The sequence below is a fragment of the Haliotis rubra genome, unplaced genomic scaffold (assembly GCF_003918875.1).
Source record: "Haliotis rubra isolate DU_JTF1 unplaced genomic scaffold, ASM391887v1 Scf104, whole genome shotgun sequence".
Taxonomy (NCBI): Eukaryota; Metazoa; Mollusca; class Gastropoda; order Lepetellida; family Haliotidae; genus Haliotis; species Haliotis rubra.
Genome location: NW_025764937.1, coordinates 361,722 through 380,335, shown reverse-complemented (window position 1 = coordinate 380,335; position 18,614 = coordinate 361,722). Strand labels below are relative to the sequence as shown.

The window sequence follows — 18,614 nt, the reverse complement described above, 5'->3', positions numbered from 1 at the left end:
TTTATCAATGTTTCTGGTTTCACTGTATGCCGATGTCCACACCTATTTCTGTAACATTACCTGCCCTATTTATTGCTGTACAATCATCACAATTTGTTAAAAGTTGATAGTTATCACAGCTGTACCAAATGGCAAGAAGTCTTTCAACTACCCATGGTTTTAAATACAAAAAGATTATACATAATGCACATTCTGTGACACCTTGTTATTCATACAACATATCTTTGGAATGTACAATACAGGTGTGGAGCCTCAAGATGTACAACACTGTGATGAAACCTCAAGATTTTCAATACCACTGGTCATCTTCCAGATGTATAACAATGTGGATCTAAAAGATGTGTAATATTGTGGATCTTCAAGATGTACAACACTGTGGATCTTCAATATGTACAACACTGTGAATCTTCAAGATGTTCAACAATGCTGATCTTCATGATGTACAACATTGTGAATCTTCAAGATGTACAACATTGAGGATCTTCGAGATGTACAACATTGAGGATCTTCAAGATATACAACATTGTGGATCTTCAAGATGCACCAAGAGCTGAGGATCTTCGAGATGTACAACACTGAGGATCTTCAAGATATACAACGTTGCGGACTTCCAAGATTTACAACATTGTGGATCTTCGAGATGCACCTCAGAGCTGAGGATCTTCGAGATGTACAACACCACTGAGGATCTTCAAGATATACAACGTTGCGGACTTCCAAGATTTACAACATTGTGGATCTTCGAGATGCACCTCAGAGCTGAGGATCTTCGAGATGTACAACACCACTGAGGATCTTCAAGATATACAACGTTGCGGACTTCCAAGATTTACAACATTGTGGATCTTCGAGATGCACCTCAGAGCTGAGGATTTTCAAGATGTACAACACCACTGAGGATCTTCAAGATGTACAGCATTGAGGATCTTCACGATGTACAAAAGTGCTGAGGCGCTTCAAGATGCACCTAACTGCTGAGGATCTTCAAGATGTGCAGATCACTCAGTTTGTCTTCAGCTTTTGACATCACCATTGCCGTCACCACCATTGCTTGCACTGGCACCATTCTCATCGCCATTCTCATCACCATTCTCATCGCCATTCTCATCACCTTCCTCAGTCTTGGTGAGTTGTTGCTGCCACATATCGTAGTAATACCCTCCATGTTCCAGCAGTTCATCATGCCTGCAACACGTTTCACATGCAGCATGAAATATGTTGTCACATTACAAGTTATCAACAAATCACACGGGACATATTGTGTGGTACCTCGTGGTAACCACTGGATACATCATATAATGAGAAATATTCACCTTTCAAACATTCACTCATACACATCCAGAATATATATAACTTTGACTTGGCCATTTTAAATCTTGTAGATGATGCTAACAATTAGAGTTACCTCCCTTTACCCATGCTTTGGGATAAACATGAGTTCACTTCAGGCACTAATGAAAGGTAAGTGTTATATGCAAGATGTGCACTAATGAATTTCTCAGTGGGCCACGTGAAATTTTTATTCACCATATTAACAGGCTGCATATAATATAATTACATGTAAAGTAAGATAAAATATAATTTTATGTAGGATAATGTGTAACATATGTTATAAAGTCTACCATGTTTGCTGTTTAACCTCTCACTCAGCAAAACATTTCAGCAATGTGTTACTTGTAAATACTGAAATACTGTAAATACTGAAATACTGTAGGTACTGAAATACTGTAAATACTGAAATACTGTAAGTACTGAAATACTGTAAGTACTGAAATACTGTAAGTACTGAAATACTGTAAGTACTGAAATACTGTAAATACTGAAATACTGTAAATACCAGAAACCCCAGTGTTTGACACAATGAGCTCCTTCCTATACTGTTATTGCATGACTATGCCTTGCCACCCAATCTACCCCAGTACAATAAAGGGGTTGCCCGCTGCCTATTTTGATTTAAAACTTCACTGGGTGAGTTGGGCTTAAACACAATTTTGCTGCATGTCAGCTTAATACAATGGGAAAGAGCTGCAGGTCTCACACCTTTACCATGTTGGTGAAACCTAAGAGCAAAGATATAGTGCAGACAAACCTAAAACTATAATCGTAGACAACCACAATTTGAACCCACTGTCTAAGCTTTCCAGCATGCCTAATCTCTGAAAAACTAAAAGCTGTACCTTAGATAATAAAGTATAATGGATAACATATATTTTTCACAAGGTTCAGACTCTGAATCTGGAGTACTGTTCAAGCCTTGGTCCCTTTCAACAATGTGATGTGGGCCCGATCCACAAATTGTTCGTAATGTTACAACCTGTCGTAACTCTATAGCTTACTGTAGGCTTACGAATGCCTTAGCGCTACGAACATTTGGTGGATCGGGACCTTGATTGCTATCATGATTATTAATGTATTCTGCAACACACACATACAATAGTTGTAACACAAACAAGGTTCAGTGAAATGCGGACCTGCATGTTACTATAAGAATCAAAGTTTTCAACTCACGATCCACGCTCGACAATCTCCCCCTCTTCCAGTACGAGGATCTGGTTGGCGTTGATGACTGTGGAGAGTCGATGGGCTACCACCAGTGTGGTCTTGTTCTCACTCACTCGGGCCAGAGACGCCTGGATGTTCCGCTCTGTCTTAGTGTCCAGAGCTGATGTAGCCTGCAAACATGGAACGTAACATAATGAGCAGGCCTAATGTTGCACCGGAGTTGTAGCTACTCTTGCAAGTTTAAACTGTGTTGTAGCTATCGTCGAGGGGTTCACCGTTTTCTAGCTAATGTGTTGTAGCTAATATTGCTGGATTCACAGTGATGCAGGTAATGTCATGGGCATCAGTGTGTTGTATCTAATGTCATGGGGCTCAGTGTGTTGTAGCTAATGTCATGGGCCTCAGTGTGTTGTAGCTAATGTCATGGGGCTCAGTGTGGTGTAGCTAATGTCATGGGGCTCAGTGTGTTGTAGTTAATGTCATGGGGATCAGTGTGGTGTAGCTTAATGTCATGGGGCTCAGTGTGGTGTAGCTAATGTCATGGGGCTCAGTGTGGTGTAGTTAATGTCATGGGGCTCAGTGTGGTGTAGCTTATGTCATGGGGCTCAGTGTGGTGTAGTTAATGTCATGGGGCTCAGTGTGGTGTAGTTAATGTCATGGGGCTCAGTGTGGTGTAGCTTATGTCATGGGGCTCAGTGTGGTGTAGCTTATGTCATGGGGCTCAGTGTGGTGTAGCTTATGTCATGGTGATCAGTGTGGTGTAGCTTATGTCATGGGGCTCAGTGTGGTATATATAGCTAATGTCATGGGCATCAGTGTGGTGTAGCTTATGTCATGGGGCTCAGTGTGGTATAGCTAATGTCATGGGGCTCAGTGTGGTGTAGCTTATGTCATGGTGATCAGTGTGGTGTAGCTCATGTCATAGGCATCAGTGTGTTGTAGCTAATGTCATGGGGCTCAGTGTGGTGTAGCTAATGTCATGGGGCTCAGTGTGGTGTAGTTAATGTCATGGGCCTCAGTGTGTTGTAGCTAATGTCATGGGGCTCAGTGTGGTGTAGCTAATGTCATGGGGTTCAGTGTGGTGTAACTAATGTCATGGGGCTCAGTGTGTTGTAGCTAATGTCATGAGGCTCAGTGTGTTGTAGCTAATGTCATGGGGCTCAGTGTGGTGTAGCTAATGTCATGGGGTTCAGTGTGGTGTAACTAATGTCATGGGGCTCAGTGTGTTGTAGCTAATGTCATGAGGCTCAGTGTGGTGTAGCTAATTATAATGTCATGGGCATCAGTGTGTTGTAGCTAATGTCATGGGGCTCAGTGTGGTGTAGCTAATGTCAGTGTGTTTACTATGTTGTAGCTTATGTTATGGGGGAGATTATTGTGGTAGGAGCCTCGCTTGTACCTCATCCAGCAGCACGATAGCAGGAGCTTTCAGCATCGTCCTGGCAATGGCCACTCTCTGTTTCTCTCCCCCACTCAGCTTCAGACCTCGCTCTCCAACTACCGTCTCATAGGCTGCAAACATCAATAATGTCAGTGTACACACCTTAATATCAGTTCAGAAATTATCACACAACAGAATATTTTCATTTTTAACAGAAGTTCCCTTAGCTGTCAACTTTCATAACCAGTTTTGATGCCAACAGTACATCTTGTGATCACTATGTCACATGCATTTAACACCCCTAACACTGCCAGAGGTTTCTACTTCATAGCTTCAGAAACTTTCAAGAAAATGAAGACCAACAATAACTTTGACAATAGGTCTAAAACAGTGAAGCTGCTGCTGGAATGGCCATGTTGAAAATGAAATCTAAACTTTTTAAGATTTCCTCAGGCTGGATCATTGCTGCTTGTTGTGTAAAGCCGCACTCAGCAATATTCCAGCTATATGGCATCGGTCTGTAAATAATCGAATCAGGACCAGACAAGCCAGTGATCAACAAAACAAACATTGATCTATACAATGATGACAGTGTCAGTCATAACTGTTATATACGTTACAATCCTGCAATTCACCATGTCGTCCTCACCATTAGGAAAACCAAGGATTCTGTGATGGATGTCGGCAAAGGTAGCAGCTTCGTACACATCTTCGTCAGACGCTTCAACCTTGCCATACCGGATGTTGTACCTAAAAATGTAATTTTCTGACTAAAATTGATATTTTATACTTATCCTGACTCATGCTAATTATGCTTGTCTCCTTCCTCTTGCGAATGATAGTGGAACACTTGAAATCCCTTGAAGTTCCCTTTAAAAAAGCGGACATAAAATCACTCACCCAAGAGTAGCGTCCCTTTCCTCCCTTTGGCGCCCAAATGGTCACATGATCGGCCACATTTGTCACTCTCTCCGTATGTAAGCCCAACACCCGGATTTAAAGGGAAAGTCAGAGTGCCATAAGAGGGGAGGTTGGGAGGGCTGACCTCATGAGTCAGGATAAGTATATAATATCAATTTTAGTCAGACAATGACACATTTTTCCTTATCCTGACTCATGCTAATTATGGTTGCAGAATCCGTCGGAAACGGTGGTGGGTCAAGCCACGTTCTGGAAGCCACGTTCTGGATTCACTGGTTGTAGATTTACGCCCTGTATTACCCCCCATGGGAACTTATGACGGCACTGTTGAAGATTCTTTCAACTTCTCTCTGATGAGTCTGGGGGGACCACAACTTGTCAGATTTCTTCCGAAACTTCTCCAGACATTTTCATGTGGATTTTAGATGTACTAATATTCCATTAGTTATCTAATACAACTCCATCTCTTGATGCGCACATCAAGTGGAGATGCGACCCTTCTTCATGTACGAGTATGTCCTATACAAGTACAGGGTCTATCACTCAAGCTAGTCTGTCCTAGACGTGTGCATGGACTTATAGTCATTGCTCTCCAGAGCGTTGGTTTTCACAAGTCACATGATAAAAGAGGTGAGATTTACTCAGCGCCTTTGTGGGTCCGTTAGTTGTTGTGCTACAACAGGTGGCCCCAACTGGTGAATGCCTGAGACGTCTTCAGTGGCAATGTCTCTGAGGTAGTGGTTGGCAAACACTGTGTTCGATCTCCAAAAGCAGCCCTCCATTATAGTTGTAATCGAGCAGTTCCCATGCAGAGCAAGTGTTGATGCCAGGGCCCTGACTTCGTGGGGATTGGAGGCTCGTGGAGGCTCAAGTCCTACTGCTTTATAGGCCCTTAGTATAACGGCTCTCATCCAGATCGATATCGTTGTCCTAGAAACTTCCGTAGGCGTCTCAGTGGATAAGGGGATGAATAGGCGCTTGAATTTTCGTCTCCTTCTTTAGTTCTTTGTAAGTAGACTTTAGTGCTCTGACTAGGCATAAGGATAGATCCTGCATATCTTGTGTCCCAAGGACTGTAGATAGTGCTGGGATGTGGAACTGTCTGTCAGGCTGTCCAGGCAGTTGGTTCTAAGCGATAAAGTCCCATCTCAGTCCCAGATGTATGATGTCACGATGTCTTGATTCAAATCATGTTCGTTCAAAGTCCAGAGCATGTATTTCTGACATCCTTGCAGCTGTTGCTAGGGCGATGAGAAACAGCATTTTCTGAGTTAGTAGTTCAAAGGATGTCCGTTCTAGAGGCTCGTAGGAATCACTGGTGAGATGTTGTAGAACCATGTTGAGATCCCAGGCAGGAGCCTTGAATTTCTTTTGTTGGTCTTCCAACTTGAACGAGCGTAGTGGTGCCAGAATCTCTGGTACTTTGGTCAGCTTGATACCCGTTTTCATGGTGATAACTGTACTGAGGGCAGCTCAGTACGTTGAGAGTGTTGAACCTTTTAAGTATCTCGTCTGTCGTAGATGACATAAGTATTCCGCCACTTGAGGATGTGTTGCTTTCACCGCTGTAAAGCCTTTCCTCTTTGCATATTGTTCAAATCTCTGCCACTTGTCGTCGTACAAGTTGCAAGTTGATCTGCATAGAGCTAGTGTTACTTCTTTCGCTGCTCTGGCGGAGTACCCTCTAGTCTTCAGGCAGGCTTTAATACGCTCCACGCGTGTAGCTGGAACAGTGTCGGGTTCCCGTGAGCTTGCTTGGTGTGTGGATGGACGAGTAGGTTCAGGTTGGACTTCCGAGTTCTTGTATGAGGACGGGAAACCATACCCTCGCTGGCCAGTAGGGAGCGACCAAAATCAGTTGCAACGTAGTCGTCTGCTTGATTTTCTGTAGTACTTGTGGTAAAAGTGCAGGAGGCGGAAACGCGTAAGCGTTAAGTCCTTCCTATGAGATGCTTAGAGCATCTGTTGCCCATGCCTGAGGATCTGGAATCGGTGAGACGAACGTTGGTAGTTGTTTGTTGAACTTTGTTGCAAACAGGTCTATAAGTGGGGATCCTAAAGTCTGTCTGATGAACTGGAATGCTTCTGGCAACATCCATTCCGTCGGGGATGGTTGTAGTGGACGAGATAGGGCGTCTGCTATGACATTCTTTGCTCCCGGAATGTGGCATGCCTTCATGTAGATGTTCAGGTCGTCGACGATGCTGAACAGGAGAAAGCTGAGTTGTAGCAGACTTGTTGATCTTGTTGACCATTGTTTGTTGATGTAAAACGCCATGTGGAGTTGTCCGTGTGTACCATGAGTCGTGCGTTCTTTAGTACGCTGGACCAATGTTGTAAAGCGTTGATTACTGCTTTCATCTCCAACAGATTGATGTGCGACTTCTGATCCTGACTCGACCACTTCCCTGCTGCCACTTCATTGTTGAAGTGCGCACCCCATCCTTGAAGGGAGGCATCCACATAAAGATGATTGTTGCAAACCGGCTCTGACAAAAAGGTCCCTCCGCAAACGTTCGACTTCCGAGTCCACCATAGGAGATATGGTTTCAGGCTGTCCGGTAGTATTAACGGATCTAGGCTGTCTAGGTGGGCTATAATCTCCCTCTGGGAGTCATGTCTTGAGCTGAGGTGGGTAGACCGAGCATGCTTTGCCAAGCACGTAGTGTCAACGGAGAGAGCAATGCTTGAGATCTCATCTGTTGTATTTTGACCCAACGATCCTCTGGAACGACTATACGATTCACTGGTGTGATGAGTCGAATTCCTAAGAATTGTAGATCATGTTTCGGCTCCAGTTCCGACTTGGAGATTCACTAGCCATCCTAGTTGAGTGAGCCGCCTGATGGTGAAGTCTAGTTGCAGTCTGATTGACTGGGATCTTGATGAGCTTGAATCCCGTCGTCCAGGTAGAAAGCACTGCGTAGACCTCTACGATGTAGATATGTGATGATGGGCTTGGTCACTAGAGTAAACAACCAGGGGGCCGACGAATATTCCAAACGGTAGAACCTTCCACTGGAAGTGCTGTCTGTTGAAAAGGAAACGTAGGTATTTCCTTGAGTCTGGATGTATCGGGATGTGTAGGTACGCATCTTGCAGATCTATGCTGGCGAGGTAGTCTGATGGACGAACGAGATGTCGGAGCTGAGGAAGATGTATCATCTTGAATTTTGCTGGTCTGCGTAGATACTCCCGGTTGTTGAACTTCCTCATGTTGTAGATGAGCCAAAATTTCTCCTTGGAATTCTTCTTCGGTACCAGGAAAATTGGGGAGTAGAACCCGGGCGTGATGGGATCTTGATCTATCTCTTCTACTGCCTCTTTGTCGAGTAGGGTCTTGATAGCGTCATCCAGTTCCTCTATCTGGTCAGCTGCGTAGTTGAAAGCCCTCAGGTTGCTTGTGAGCGGTGGAGTGGCTTCCAACTGTGTCATGTACCCTCTGCGCAGTATCTGGGATACATAGTCGTCCTGTTGTATCCTCCAATTCTCCCAGTACCGTTGAAGACGTCAACCCACTGTCGAAGGTTGCACAGGAACGGATTGGGGTGGAAGACTCCAGTCGTTCCGGAACTTGGCCCCTTCCGGGGTTACCTCTAGGAGCTCCGGTTGGGCGACGAAAGGAGCCTCTTCCTCCTATCATACTGGAATACTTCATTTCTCTGGCTCTCTAGACTCCTGCAAACTTAGATTTGTTGGAGTAGCGTTGGGACGTCTGCCAAATCATGTTAGCCAAAGTGTCGATGGATTTAATCATCATAACTTCCCTAGAGTCGTGAGAGACTTCTCTGGTGACTTCTTTAATTCCTCCTACGAAGATGTAAAATGATGACCATGGGGCTCTGTATAAAGACTTGGTGAAGCGTTCACTCCAAGTGCATGCTGACAATAACCCTTGTCTTCTCAGGAGAGTCAAGCCCACTGAGGTGGATGCTAGGTGATCCGACATAAATTGATGGTCTCTCTTCTGCATAAGTAGAGCGGACTATATCATTCTTGAACTTTGAGATGAGTGTTTCGTTGATGTCTTTGGGCATCTTGTAGGTAAAGGGCCTCATCTGTGTCCTTAGAAGGTGATGATAAGTCCAAGCCAATGGCGATCCAGGAGTTAATTTCCCCTATCTGAGAAGACGCCTTTACCTTCATCCTCTGATTTAGAAATTTCTCGCTCTAAGGATGCACAACGACTTGAGTCTCTATAGGATGATCTATAAGATAGCTTCGCGCAGGCGATCGATCCCGATGTGATCTTGAATCTTTCCTGGAGATTTGAGATATTTCTCTTGATCTTCGCGAAGGTGGATTCCTGGACGTAGTTTCCCCTCTGTAGGAGTGTCTTCGCGCAGGCTCTTGATGGGCGTCAGAGTCCGATGGAGATGAGGACTCATATCTGCGAAGTCTGTAGGGTTCGGATGAGTGCCTTGATTCCTTCCTGCGTGGAGACTTCTTAGCAACACTCTCTGGGGCGTCTACTTCAGAAGGGGCAGATCGTCGTGTCCAAGAGCCTTTGCGCAGGCTTCTCTCTTCATCCAGATGTGGTGGGGAGACTGTAGAGCCTTCAAGCAGGCTAGGAGACGTTGTAGCGGTCTTCATAGCAGCCTTCTCTTGAGCGAAGCGACGTTCCATCATCAACATCATCTGGTCTGTAAACTGTTGCATGAACAGTCCCAGGTTGAAGTTCTGCGTTGTATGAAGAGATTGCTGCAGGGATGATGCATCTGATACTGAAGAGACGTCATCTAAGGCTCGCTGCACTCGTGAAGAGTTGACGCTGCTGCTATCTCTGGTACCCGATGTCTGCGTTGATACCAGTGCCGATGTAGCTGTAGAAGCAGGCTTCGTCTTCTTACTGACGATGGTGACTTCAGGTATGAGGATGGGTGGATCATCATAAACATCTGCTTCTTCCGGAGGAACAATCTCGGCTGAGAAAGACCTCGTCTTCTGAGTAGAGCTGATCTTAGACTTCGCTGAAGTCTTCATAGTAGTAGCCTTCTTCTTCTGCGAAGATGAAGATTTGGCCTTCTTTATCTGCGATGAGGTCAGCTCAGTAGACGATGATCTCTTATGGCCTCCGGCGTTCACCCCTGGTACATCGACCTGCTCCTGAGAAACGTTCAGCAATTCACTAGAATTATGAATATCTGCAGCAGTGGTTAACACACGGTTATCAGCGCAATCACTGGATTTAGACATGACTTGTGAATACCTACGTACCCAGTCCCTAGCACGTCTATGGATGGAAAAAAGGTAATAAGTAAATTCAACCGAATTTAAATTTACACAAAACACACAGCAAGAGCTGAAAGAACATGAAACAGTGCAATTAGGACATAATAAATGCGGGTCAGCCGCAGACACTCGGTACCTACAACGAATACAAGTTTTCATCAATTGTAAACATGAAGAAAACACATGTCAAACAACGAAAAATTTAGAACAAATTTCAAACCGTGATGTAACAATAATTTTGTAAGGTCCGAAAATATAAAAGGATATGTGCCGTAAAGGGACCCAGGTGCTCTCACAACCGTCCTCAAGGGCGAGAGTCACAAATATGGCCAATCATGTGACCATTTGGGCGCCAAAGGGAGTATAGGGACTCTTGGGTGAGTGATTTTATGTCCACTTTTTTAAAGGGAACTTCAAGGGATTTCAAGTGTTCCACTATCATTCGCAAGAGGAAGGAGACAAGCATAATTAGCATGAGTCAGGATAAGGAAAAATCAAGAAATTTTGTTAAATGCTTTGGAAATGAAGTAGATAATGAAACTAAAATATCACGAAATTAACGCCAATCAAAACAGTGTTCAAGTTAATTGCACTTACAAAGCCATTCATGTACATGTGCACACATCTGTATGTGACTGTTCCTACTAGTCTGGACAAGCTCAAGTAGTATCATGCATATATTCTGAAAGGTTTTAATTCTGTGTGTGTGTGTCCAGATACAAGTTTGCTTGGTTCTTGGTTTGTTGTTTAACGCCACACTCAGCAATATTCCAGCTATGTGGAGGGGGTCTGTAAATAATCGAGTCTGGACCAGACAATCCAGTGATCAACATCATGAGCATCAATCTACGCAATTGAGATACAATGATATGTGTCAACCAAGTCAGCGAGCCTGACCACCTGAACCCGTTAGTCTTCTCTTACAACAAACATGGGTTATTGAAGACCAGTTCTAACCCAGATCTTCACGGGCCCCAGATGCAAGTAATATAGGATTTACTGAATCAAAAGTAAAACATGTTAAATAATCATGCAACATTTTCAATAAATGTCTCCCTTTCATCCAGTTTCACCTGCAGCAGCTATGTGCAAATACGTACTTGATGTCATTGTTAAACAGCACGGTGTCCTGGGGGGACCACGCCTATTTGCTTCCTCAATGACCCCTGGGTCACCTGCAAGATGTAAACAATCTCTGTATCACTGAGGGATTCTGGTATTCATCTTCAATCCGTACCCTGTGTACCTGTGACATATTCTGGCCATCTATAAACACATGTGAGTCTACCTGTGATATATCCTGGTCATCTATAAACACGTGAGTCTACCTGTGATATATCCTGGCCATCTATAAACACATGTCAGTCTACCTGTGATATATCCTGGCCATCTATAAACACATGTCAGTCTACCTGTGATATATCCTGGCCATCTATAAACACATGTCAGTCTACCTGTGATATATCCTGGCCATCTATAAACACATGTCAGTCTACCTGTGATATATCCTGGCCATCTATAAACACATGAGTCTACCTGTGATACATCCTGGCCATCTATAAACACATGTCAATCTACCTGTGATACATCCTGGCCATCTATAAACACATGTCAATCTACCTGTGATACATCCTGGCCATCTATCAACACATGAGTCTACCTGTGATACATCCTGGCCATCTATAAACACATGTCAGTCTACCTGTGATACATCCTGGCCATCCTGGCCATCTATCAACACATGAGTCTACCTGTGATACATCCTGGCCATCTATAAACACATGTCAATCTACCTGTGATACATCCTGGCCATCTATCAACACATGTCAGTCTACCTGTGATAGTCTATCCTGGCCATCTATAAACACATGTCAATCTACCTGATGATACATCCTGGATACATCCTGGCCATCTATCAACACATGAGTCTACCTGTGATACATCCTGGCCATCTATAAACACATGTCATCTACCTGTGATACATCCTGGCCATCTATCATCTATCAACACATGAGTACCTACCTGTGATACATCCTGGCCATCTATAAACACATGTCAATCTACCTGTGATACATCCTGGCCATCTATCAACACATGAGTCTACCTGTGATACATCCTGGCCATCTATAAACACATGTCAATCTACCTGTGATACATCCTGGCCATCTATCAACACATGAGTCTACCTGTGATACATCCTGGCCATCTATAAACACATGTCAGTCTACCTGTGATACATCCTGGCCATCTATAAACACATGTCAGTCTACCTGTGATACATCCTGGCCATCTATAAACACATGTCAGTCTACCTGTGATACATCCTGGCCATCTATCAACACATGAGTCTACCTGTGATACATCCTGGCCATCTATAAACACATGTCAATCTACCTGTGATACATCCTGGCCATCTATCAACACATGAGTCTACCTGTGATACATCCTGGCCATCTATAAACACATGTCAGTCTACCTGTGATACATCCTGGCCATCTATCAACACATGAGTCTACCTGTGATACATCCTGGCCATCTATAAACACACATGAGTCTACCTGTGATACATCCTGGCCATCTATAAACACATGTCAGTCTACCTGTGATACATCCTGGCCATCATCTATCACACACATCTATAAACACATGAGTCTACCTGTGATACATCCTGGCCATCTATAAACACATGAGTCTACCTGTGATACATCCTGGCCATCTATAAACACATGAGTCTACCTGTGATACATCCTGGCCATCTATAAACACAGTTCCCTTGTTGACGTCATAGAAGCGGAACAGCAGCCGGATTACTGTGCTCTTTCCACTCCCTGTGTGGCCCACCTAAACACAGAGACACATAACGGTCAGTCAGAGGGGGAGTGGCTGAGTGGGCTGGTGGTTATATTAACAGAGAGGGAGGATGGATATGGATGGATGGCTGAGTGAGCAGAAAGGTGTACTGATCGACAGATGAGTGGGTGGGTGAGAGGTGGGTGAGTGCAGGTGGGTGACAGAGTTTGGGTTTAGCGGTCGGGTGAGCAATATTCCAGCAATATCAGAGGGGACAGGTGGGTGGGTGGTGGGCACACATGGGTACCCAGGTGGGTGAGCAGGTGGGTGAAGTAGGTGGGTCATCGGGTGGTGGTAGGTTGCGGAGCGCTTGGGTCTCTAGGTGGGTGATAGGTGGGTGGGCAGGTGGGTGGCTTCCTGATGGTGAGCAGGGTGGGTGGGTAGGTGGGTGAGTAGGTGGGTGAGCAGGTGGTGAGAAGGTGGGTGAAAGGGTGAGTGAAATGGGTGAGTGGGTGGGGCTGGATGGGAAAGTGGCTATAAAGATGGACTGATTGGTGAATGGATGGGTGATTGGTGAGTACGTAAATTACCAAGTGCGTGAATGGATGGGTGATTGGTGGGTAGGTGAATTAGCAAGTGAATGAGAGGATGGGTGATTGGTGGGTAGGTGAATTAGCAAGTGAGTGAATGGATGGGTGTTTGGTGGGTAGGTGAATTAGCAAGTGAGTGAATGGATGGGTGATTGGTGAGTAGGTGAATTAGCAAGTGAGTGAATGGATGGGTGATTGGTGAGTAGGTGAATTAGCACATGAGTGTATGGATGGGTGATTGGTTAGTAGGTGAATTAGCACATGAGTGAATGGATGGGTGATTGGTGAGTAGGTGAATTAGCACATGAGTGAATGGATGGGTGATTGGTGAGTAGGTGAATTAGCACATGAGTGAATGGATTACTGATTGGTGAGTAGGTGAATAAGCACATGAGTGAATGAATGGGTGATTGGTGAGTAGGGGAATTAGCAAGTGAGTGAATGAATGGGTGATTGGTGAGTAGGGGAATTAGCAAGTGAATGAGTGGATTGGTGAGCAGGTGAATTAGCAAGTGAGTGAATGGATGGGTGATTGGTGAGTAGGTGAATTAGCAACTCAGTGTGTGGATGGGTGATTGGTGAGCAGGTGAATTAGCAAGTGAGTCAATGAATGGGTGATTGGTGAGTAGGTGAATTAGCAAGTGAGTGAGTGGATGGGTGATTGCGTGGAAGGGTGAATGGATGCAGGGATGTAAGTGTCAATGGGTGTGGAATTGGTTGGATGTACAGCGGGGATGGATGATGGATGGATGTAGGAGTTTGTTGATGTGAGTGACTTTGTTGAGGTTGGATATTTTTTATCTTCCATGTTAGGACAAAGAGAGGGAGAGTATGGAACACAATTAATTAAACATTTTTCAACCATTAACAAGCATGCAATTCAATTATATATTTCAGGTGAGCTGAAAACACTTGTCTTAATTACCTTTCAAAAATCTTCACATTGCATAAAAATAGATGTTTTTAAACATATTGTTTACTCAAACAGTATTTCGGGAAGGATTAGAGTTTCAGACGTAATAATAGCATTCAAGAAGCTGGTATCTGCAGTGCACTCTCACCAAAGCAAACGTTTGTCCTGGTGGTACAGTGAAACTGATGTTTTTCAGTATCTGCTTCCTGAAATAGCAAACAGAAATACAGGTGAGCTTCAGGAGGAAGATGTAAAAGTTATGATTTAAATATGAGTACAGTCATAGATCACGAGTTCAATTATACTGCTGTACAACTGAAATCTTCTCCAGAGGGGAGTGGAGTCGTCCCCAAGTGGTTAAAATATTTGCTTGGCACACCAAAGATCCGCTTCAATTCCCCAAATGGGTACAATGTGTGAAGCCGATTTCTGGTGTCCCCCACCATGATATTGCTAAAATAGTGCTAAAAGCAGTGTAAAACTAAAGTCACTCACTCACTGTTCTCGAGGCAAGAGTGTCCACTAGCAAATTTATCAAAGTGTTCACTGGACTACGATAAATATGCAAGAGGACAGACTTGCCTCCTGAAGAGGAACCGAGATTCACAATATGAACAAATGACTGACTGACTGAGTTTGGTTTTACGCCGCTTTTAGCAATATTCCAGCAACATCACGTCGGGGGACACCAGAAATGGGCTTCACACATTGTGCCCATGTGGGGATTCGAACTGAGTATTATTGTTATGCTGGAAATAACAGTCAGGAAGATCAGTGGTTAATACCAAGAGCAGGATACTATCGACCAGACAACATATTATGACATTGTAGCATGCAAGAATCCCTGGTGGCTGAGTGGGTTAGATTGCTAACTATGCTGGTGATTAGGGCCTGACTCTGAGTGTGGGTTCGAATCCCGGATAGGACTCAACTTTAACATGTCCAAGAATCTGTACTTTACTGAGGAAGATTAATCCCAAATGTAACAGATGTTACATTTGACTTTCTGGAAAGGCACTATGTATTCTGGACATTTACATTCTATGTAAATATTTTGAGACAGTAAGTGACTTCTATTTCAATACAAAATAAACCTATTGCCCATATCATATAAAAAAAACATTCTTCAAGAATGCATCCCATGTCCAAATTAGCATAAATATTATGGCCCACAAATACATTTAAGAGGGAAATGCTTGAAGGCACTGCCTCAGCAGAACACTGACGATTATGATGATTTAGGGTAGACATACGCAGGGTCGTAGTGGAAGCTGACGTTGAGGAACTCAATCTGTCCTTCCTTCAACACAAGGTCTGGGGCACCGGGTTTGTCAGTCACCTGGACATGGAAACAGTAACATGGTTATAGAAATGTCCCATCAACAGATACATGAACAGTGATTTTCCATACACCTGACTGGAGCTATGCAACCTGTTTCGATACTGCGAGCCGATGGTATGTTAAATTTGCTGTTTCTACTGAAGGTTCAGATCACATTTCCCATCTTTCACCAAAACAATGGAACAATCATCTGGTTATTGTTTAACACCAAACTTATATTCCAGCTATTTAGTGGCTATGATGGGGTAGCCTTGCGGTTAAAGCTTTCACTCATCACGCCAAAGACCTGGGTTCAATCCCCCACATGGGTACAATGTGTGAAACCATTTTCTGGTTTCCCCACCATGACATTGCTGGAATATAGCTAAAGCGGCGTAAAACTAAACTCACTCACTCTAACTATATGACAGTGGTCTGGCCAGACAATCCAATTGTCTGGGCCAGACAATCTGGTGATCGATAGTCAACAATTTGTTTGGGTATGATGATGGGCCATCAGTCAAGTGACCAATGCTGACCACCTGACTCTAGTTGACTTTCATACATGTCCACAGAATTGTCGTCACTAAGCTTCAATCTTAAACTGCAGGGGTACAAACCTCACAATTTTCTTCAAGAAGTTCAAACATGTTCTCCATATCGATAAATGCCTGCTGGATCATTCTGAAACACAGAATAGACACAGGGGTGTGAGTAGGAAGGAGTGGCTACTTGTGTTGTACCTCATATGTACCGTATAATGAAAGCTGATCACATGATCACAATCATCTGCAGCTAATCACACAGACCAAACCCCATCCAGTTCATCATACAGACCTATCACAATATAGTGAAAATCAGTGTGTTTTGTGTAATTGCTTTAAATGGTTTTTCAGTCATATCATTGTGTGCAAGCTAAATGAGGAATAAAACTTGATATGATGAGGACATTTACCACTGAAATCAACAAGCAGGTATACGGTGCTGACAAACAGATCATAGGCAGGGGGTGGAGACGTGCACACCACCCCTTTTGTACTGAAAGTTTATTAAATGACCATTGAAACTCTCATGAAAACGGGTGAAAATGAACTGTGCACCTCCCTTTCTAAAAAAGCTGTATCCGCCCCTGCAGATCTACAACCAGGCTATTCTTGGATTCAATCCCATATTATATGTCAGCCACACCTAGACGCAACTCTGCCCAGCAAATCACCTCACAAAACTGGGCCCCATCTCCGGATCAAGAAAGATGATTTTAAGGGGGGTCACCCATTTTGTTCTGGGGAGACTTAGTGATAGTGTGTGTGTGTGTGTTAGTGTGTGTGTTAGTGTGTGTGTGTGTGCTGTGTGTGTGTGCTGTTAGTGTGTGTGTGTGTGTGTGTGTGTGTGTGTGTGTGTGTGTGTGTGTGTGTGTGTGTGTGTAGTGTGTGTGTGTGTGTTCACATTGTACATGTGTCTCCATAAAAGCATGATCACCCCACCCTAGACATAAATAATGAACGGTCCCTGAGCTTGGCTAAAACTTTGAACAATAAGTACACAGTGTCAGACTGATGTGGGAGGCAAGCCCTAAAGGTAGCAGCTAGTAGATGTGTACCACTTTGGTGAATCAGGGTTGGTGCTAACAAACAAAGACATTGATGGGGTCAAACTAGGTTTTTTTCGTTTATGAAAAAGGGACACAAGTCAGCCAACAGCAGTGTCTAGGATGAAAAGGATTTGGCGCTGATGAACCAACAAATATACTAGGGACAAACTAGGTTTCGAACACACATTCATAGGTTCCTGATACGCAAAAGGGACACAACTCAGCCAACAGCAGTGTCTTAGATGACAAGGATTTGCTGACAAACCAAGAAAAATAATAGGGACAAGCTAGGTTTTGAACACCATGGGTTCCTGGGCCCCGTTCCTCAAAGCGATCGTAGCGCTAAGTTGATCGTAACTCCCATACTTTAACATAGACTTACGACAGTCGTAGCGCTACGATCGCTTTGAGGAACAGGGCCCTGGCATACCCAAGGGCTACAACTCTACACAAGATAATTAAAAGACCAGGTCACCCGAGTCCTTCCCCCACCCTGAACAGACACAAGTAAATCCTTCACCAGTACCTGTAGTACGTCCCCAGCCAGTTGAGGGGAGCATACAGCTGTGCGATGTAGGTGCCAAACAGCACGTAGTCTCCCACTGTTAGCTGGAGTGAGCTGAGACCGTGCACGACAGCGTAGGCACACAGCAACGACCCTGTCAGAGTGCCGATGTTCACGATGAAGTTCTGTCCCAGGTTGAGGAGATTCAGGCTTGCTGTGGACTTCCACTCAGCGGACTAGAAATACAGAAACGAACCTATGGGTGGATACGTCAGGTGCTTATGATATGGAAGGATCATGCATATACATGAATAGTGAGTGAGTGAGTTCAGTATTACGCAGCACCCAGCAATATTCCAGCTATATGGCGGCGGTCTGTAAATAATCGAGTCTGGACCAGACAATCCAGTGATCAACAGCATGAGCATCGATCTACACAATTTGGATATCATGACATGTGTCAACCAAGTCAGCTAGCCTGATCTCCCGATCCCGTTAGTCGCCTCTTACAACAAGTATGGGTTACTGAAGACCAATTCCAACCTGAATCTTCACGAGTCTATACATGAATAAGGTTAATCTAGGAAAGGACTAGAAATATAGATATGAGTTGAACCTATGGGTTGAACCTATGGGTTGAACCTTTGGGTTGAACCTTAGGGTTGAAGCTATGGGTGGATACAACAGGTTTTTGGATCAGACATCTAAGTTTAATTAGACTTCATGAAGCTGACATTTTGGCAGCTAAATCAGTTTTATCAGGGCAGAAGTATCATTTTTCTCCAAGGTGCCACAGAGCACTTACAGAGATGATGAGGTGTGCCCTTTAGACTTAAAGCATTCCAGAATTATAACTCTCGATTCTTCA

At 44.1% G+C, this 18,614-nt stretch overlaps 1 protein-coding gene across 1 annotated transcript in view; it reads right to left on the bottom strand.

The window, feature by feature from the left end:
- Positions 1 to 546: 546 nt before the first annotated feature.
- Positions 547 to 18,614, bottom strand: part of LOC124274066 (ATP-binding cassette sub-family B member 6-like) — a 38,844-nt gene continuing 20,776 nt past the window's right edge. The window contains 11 exon segments of the mRNA XM_046709394.1: positions 547 to 1,185; positions 2,509 to 2,672; positions 3,902 to 4,014; positions 4,533 to 4,633; positions 11,137 to 11,171; positions 11,173 to 11,211; positions 12,773 to 12,877; positions 14,478 to 14,535; positions 15,583 to 15,668; positions 16,271 to 16,334; positions 17,768 to 17,982. Of these exon segments, the coding sequence (XP_046565350.1) occupies positions 1,014 to 1,185; positions 2,509 to 2,672; positions 3,902 to 4,014; positions 4,533 to 4,633; positions 11,137 to 11,171; positions 11,173 to 11,211; positions 12,773 to 12,877; positions 14,478 to 14,535; positions 15,583 to 15,668; positions 16,271 to 16,334; positions 17,768 to 17,982 (1,152 nt within the window). The 3' untranslated portion in view covers positions 547 to 1,013.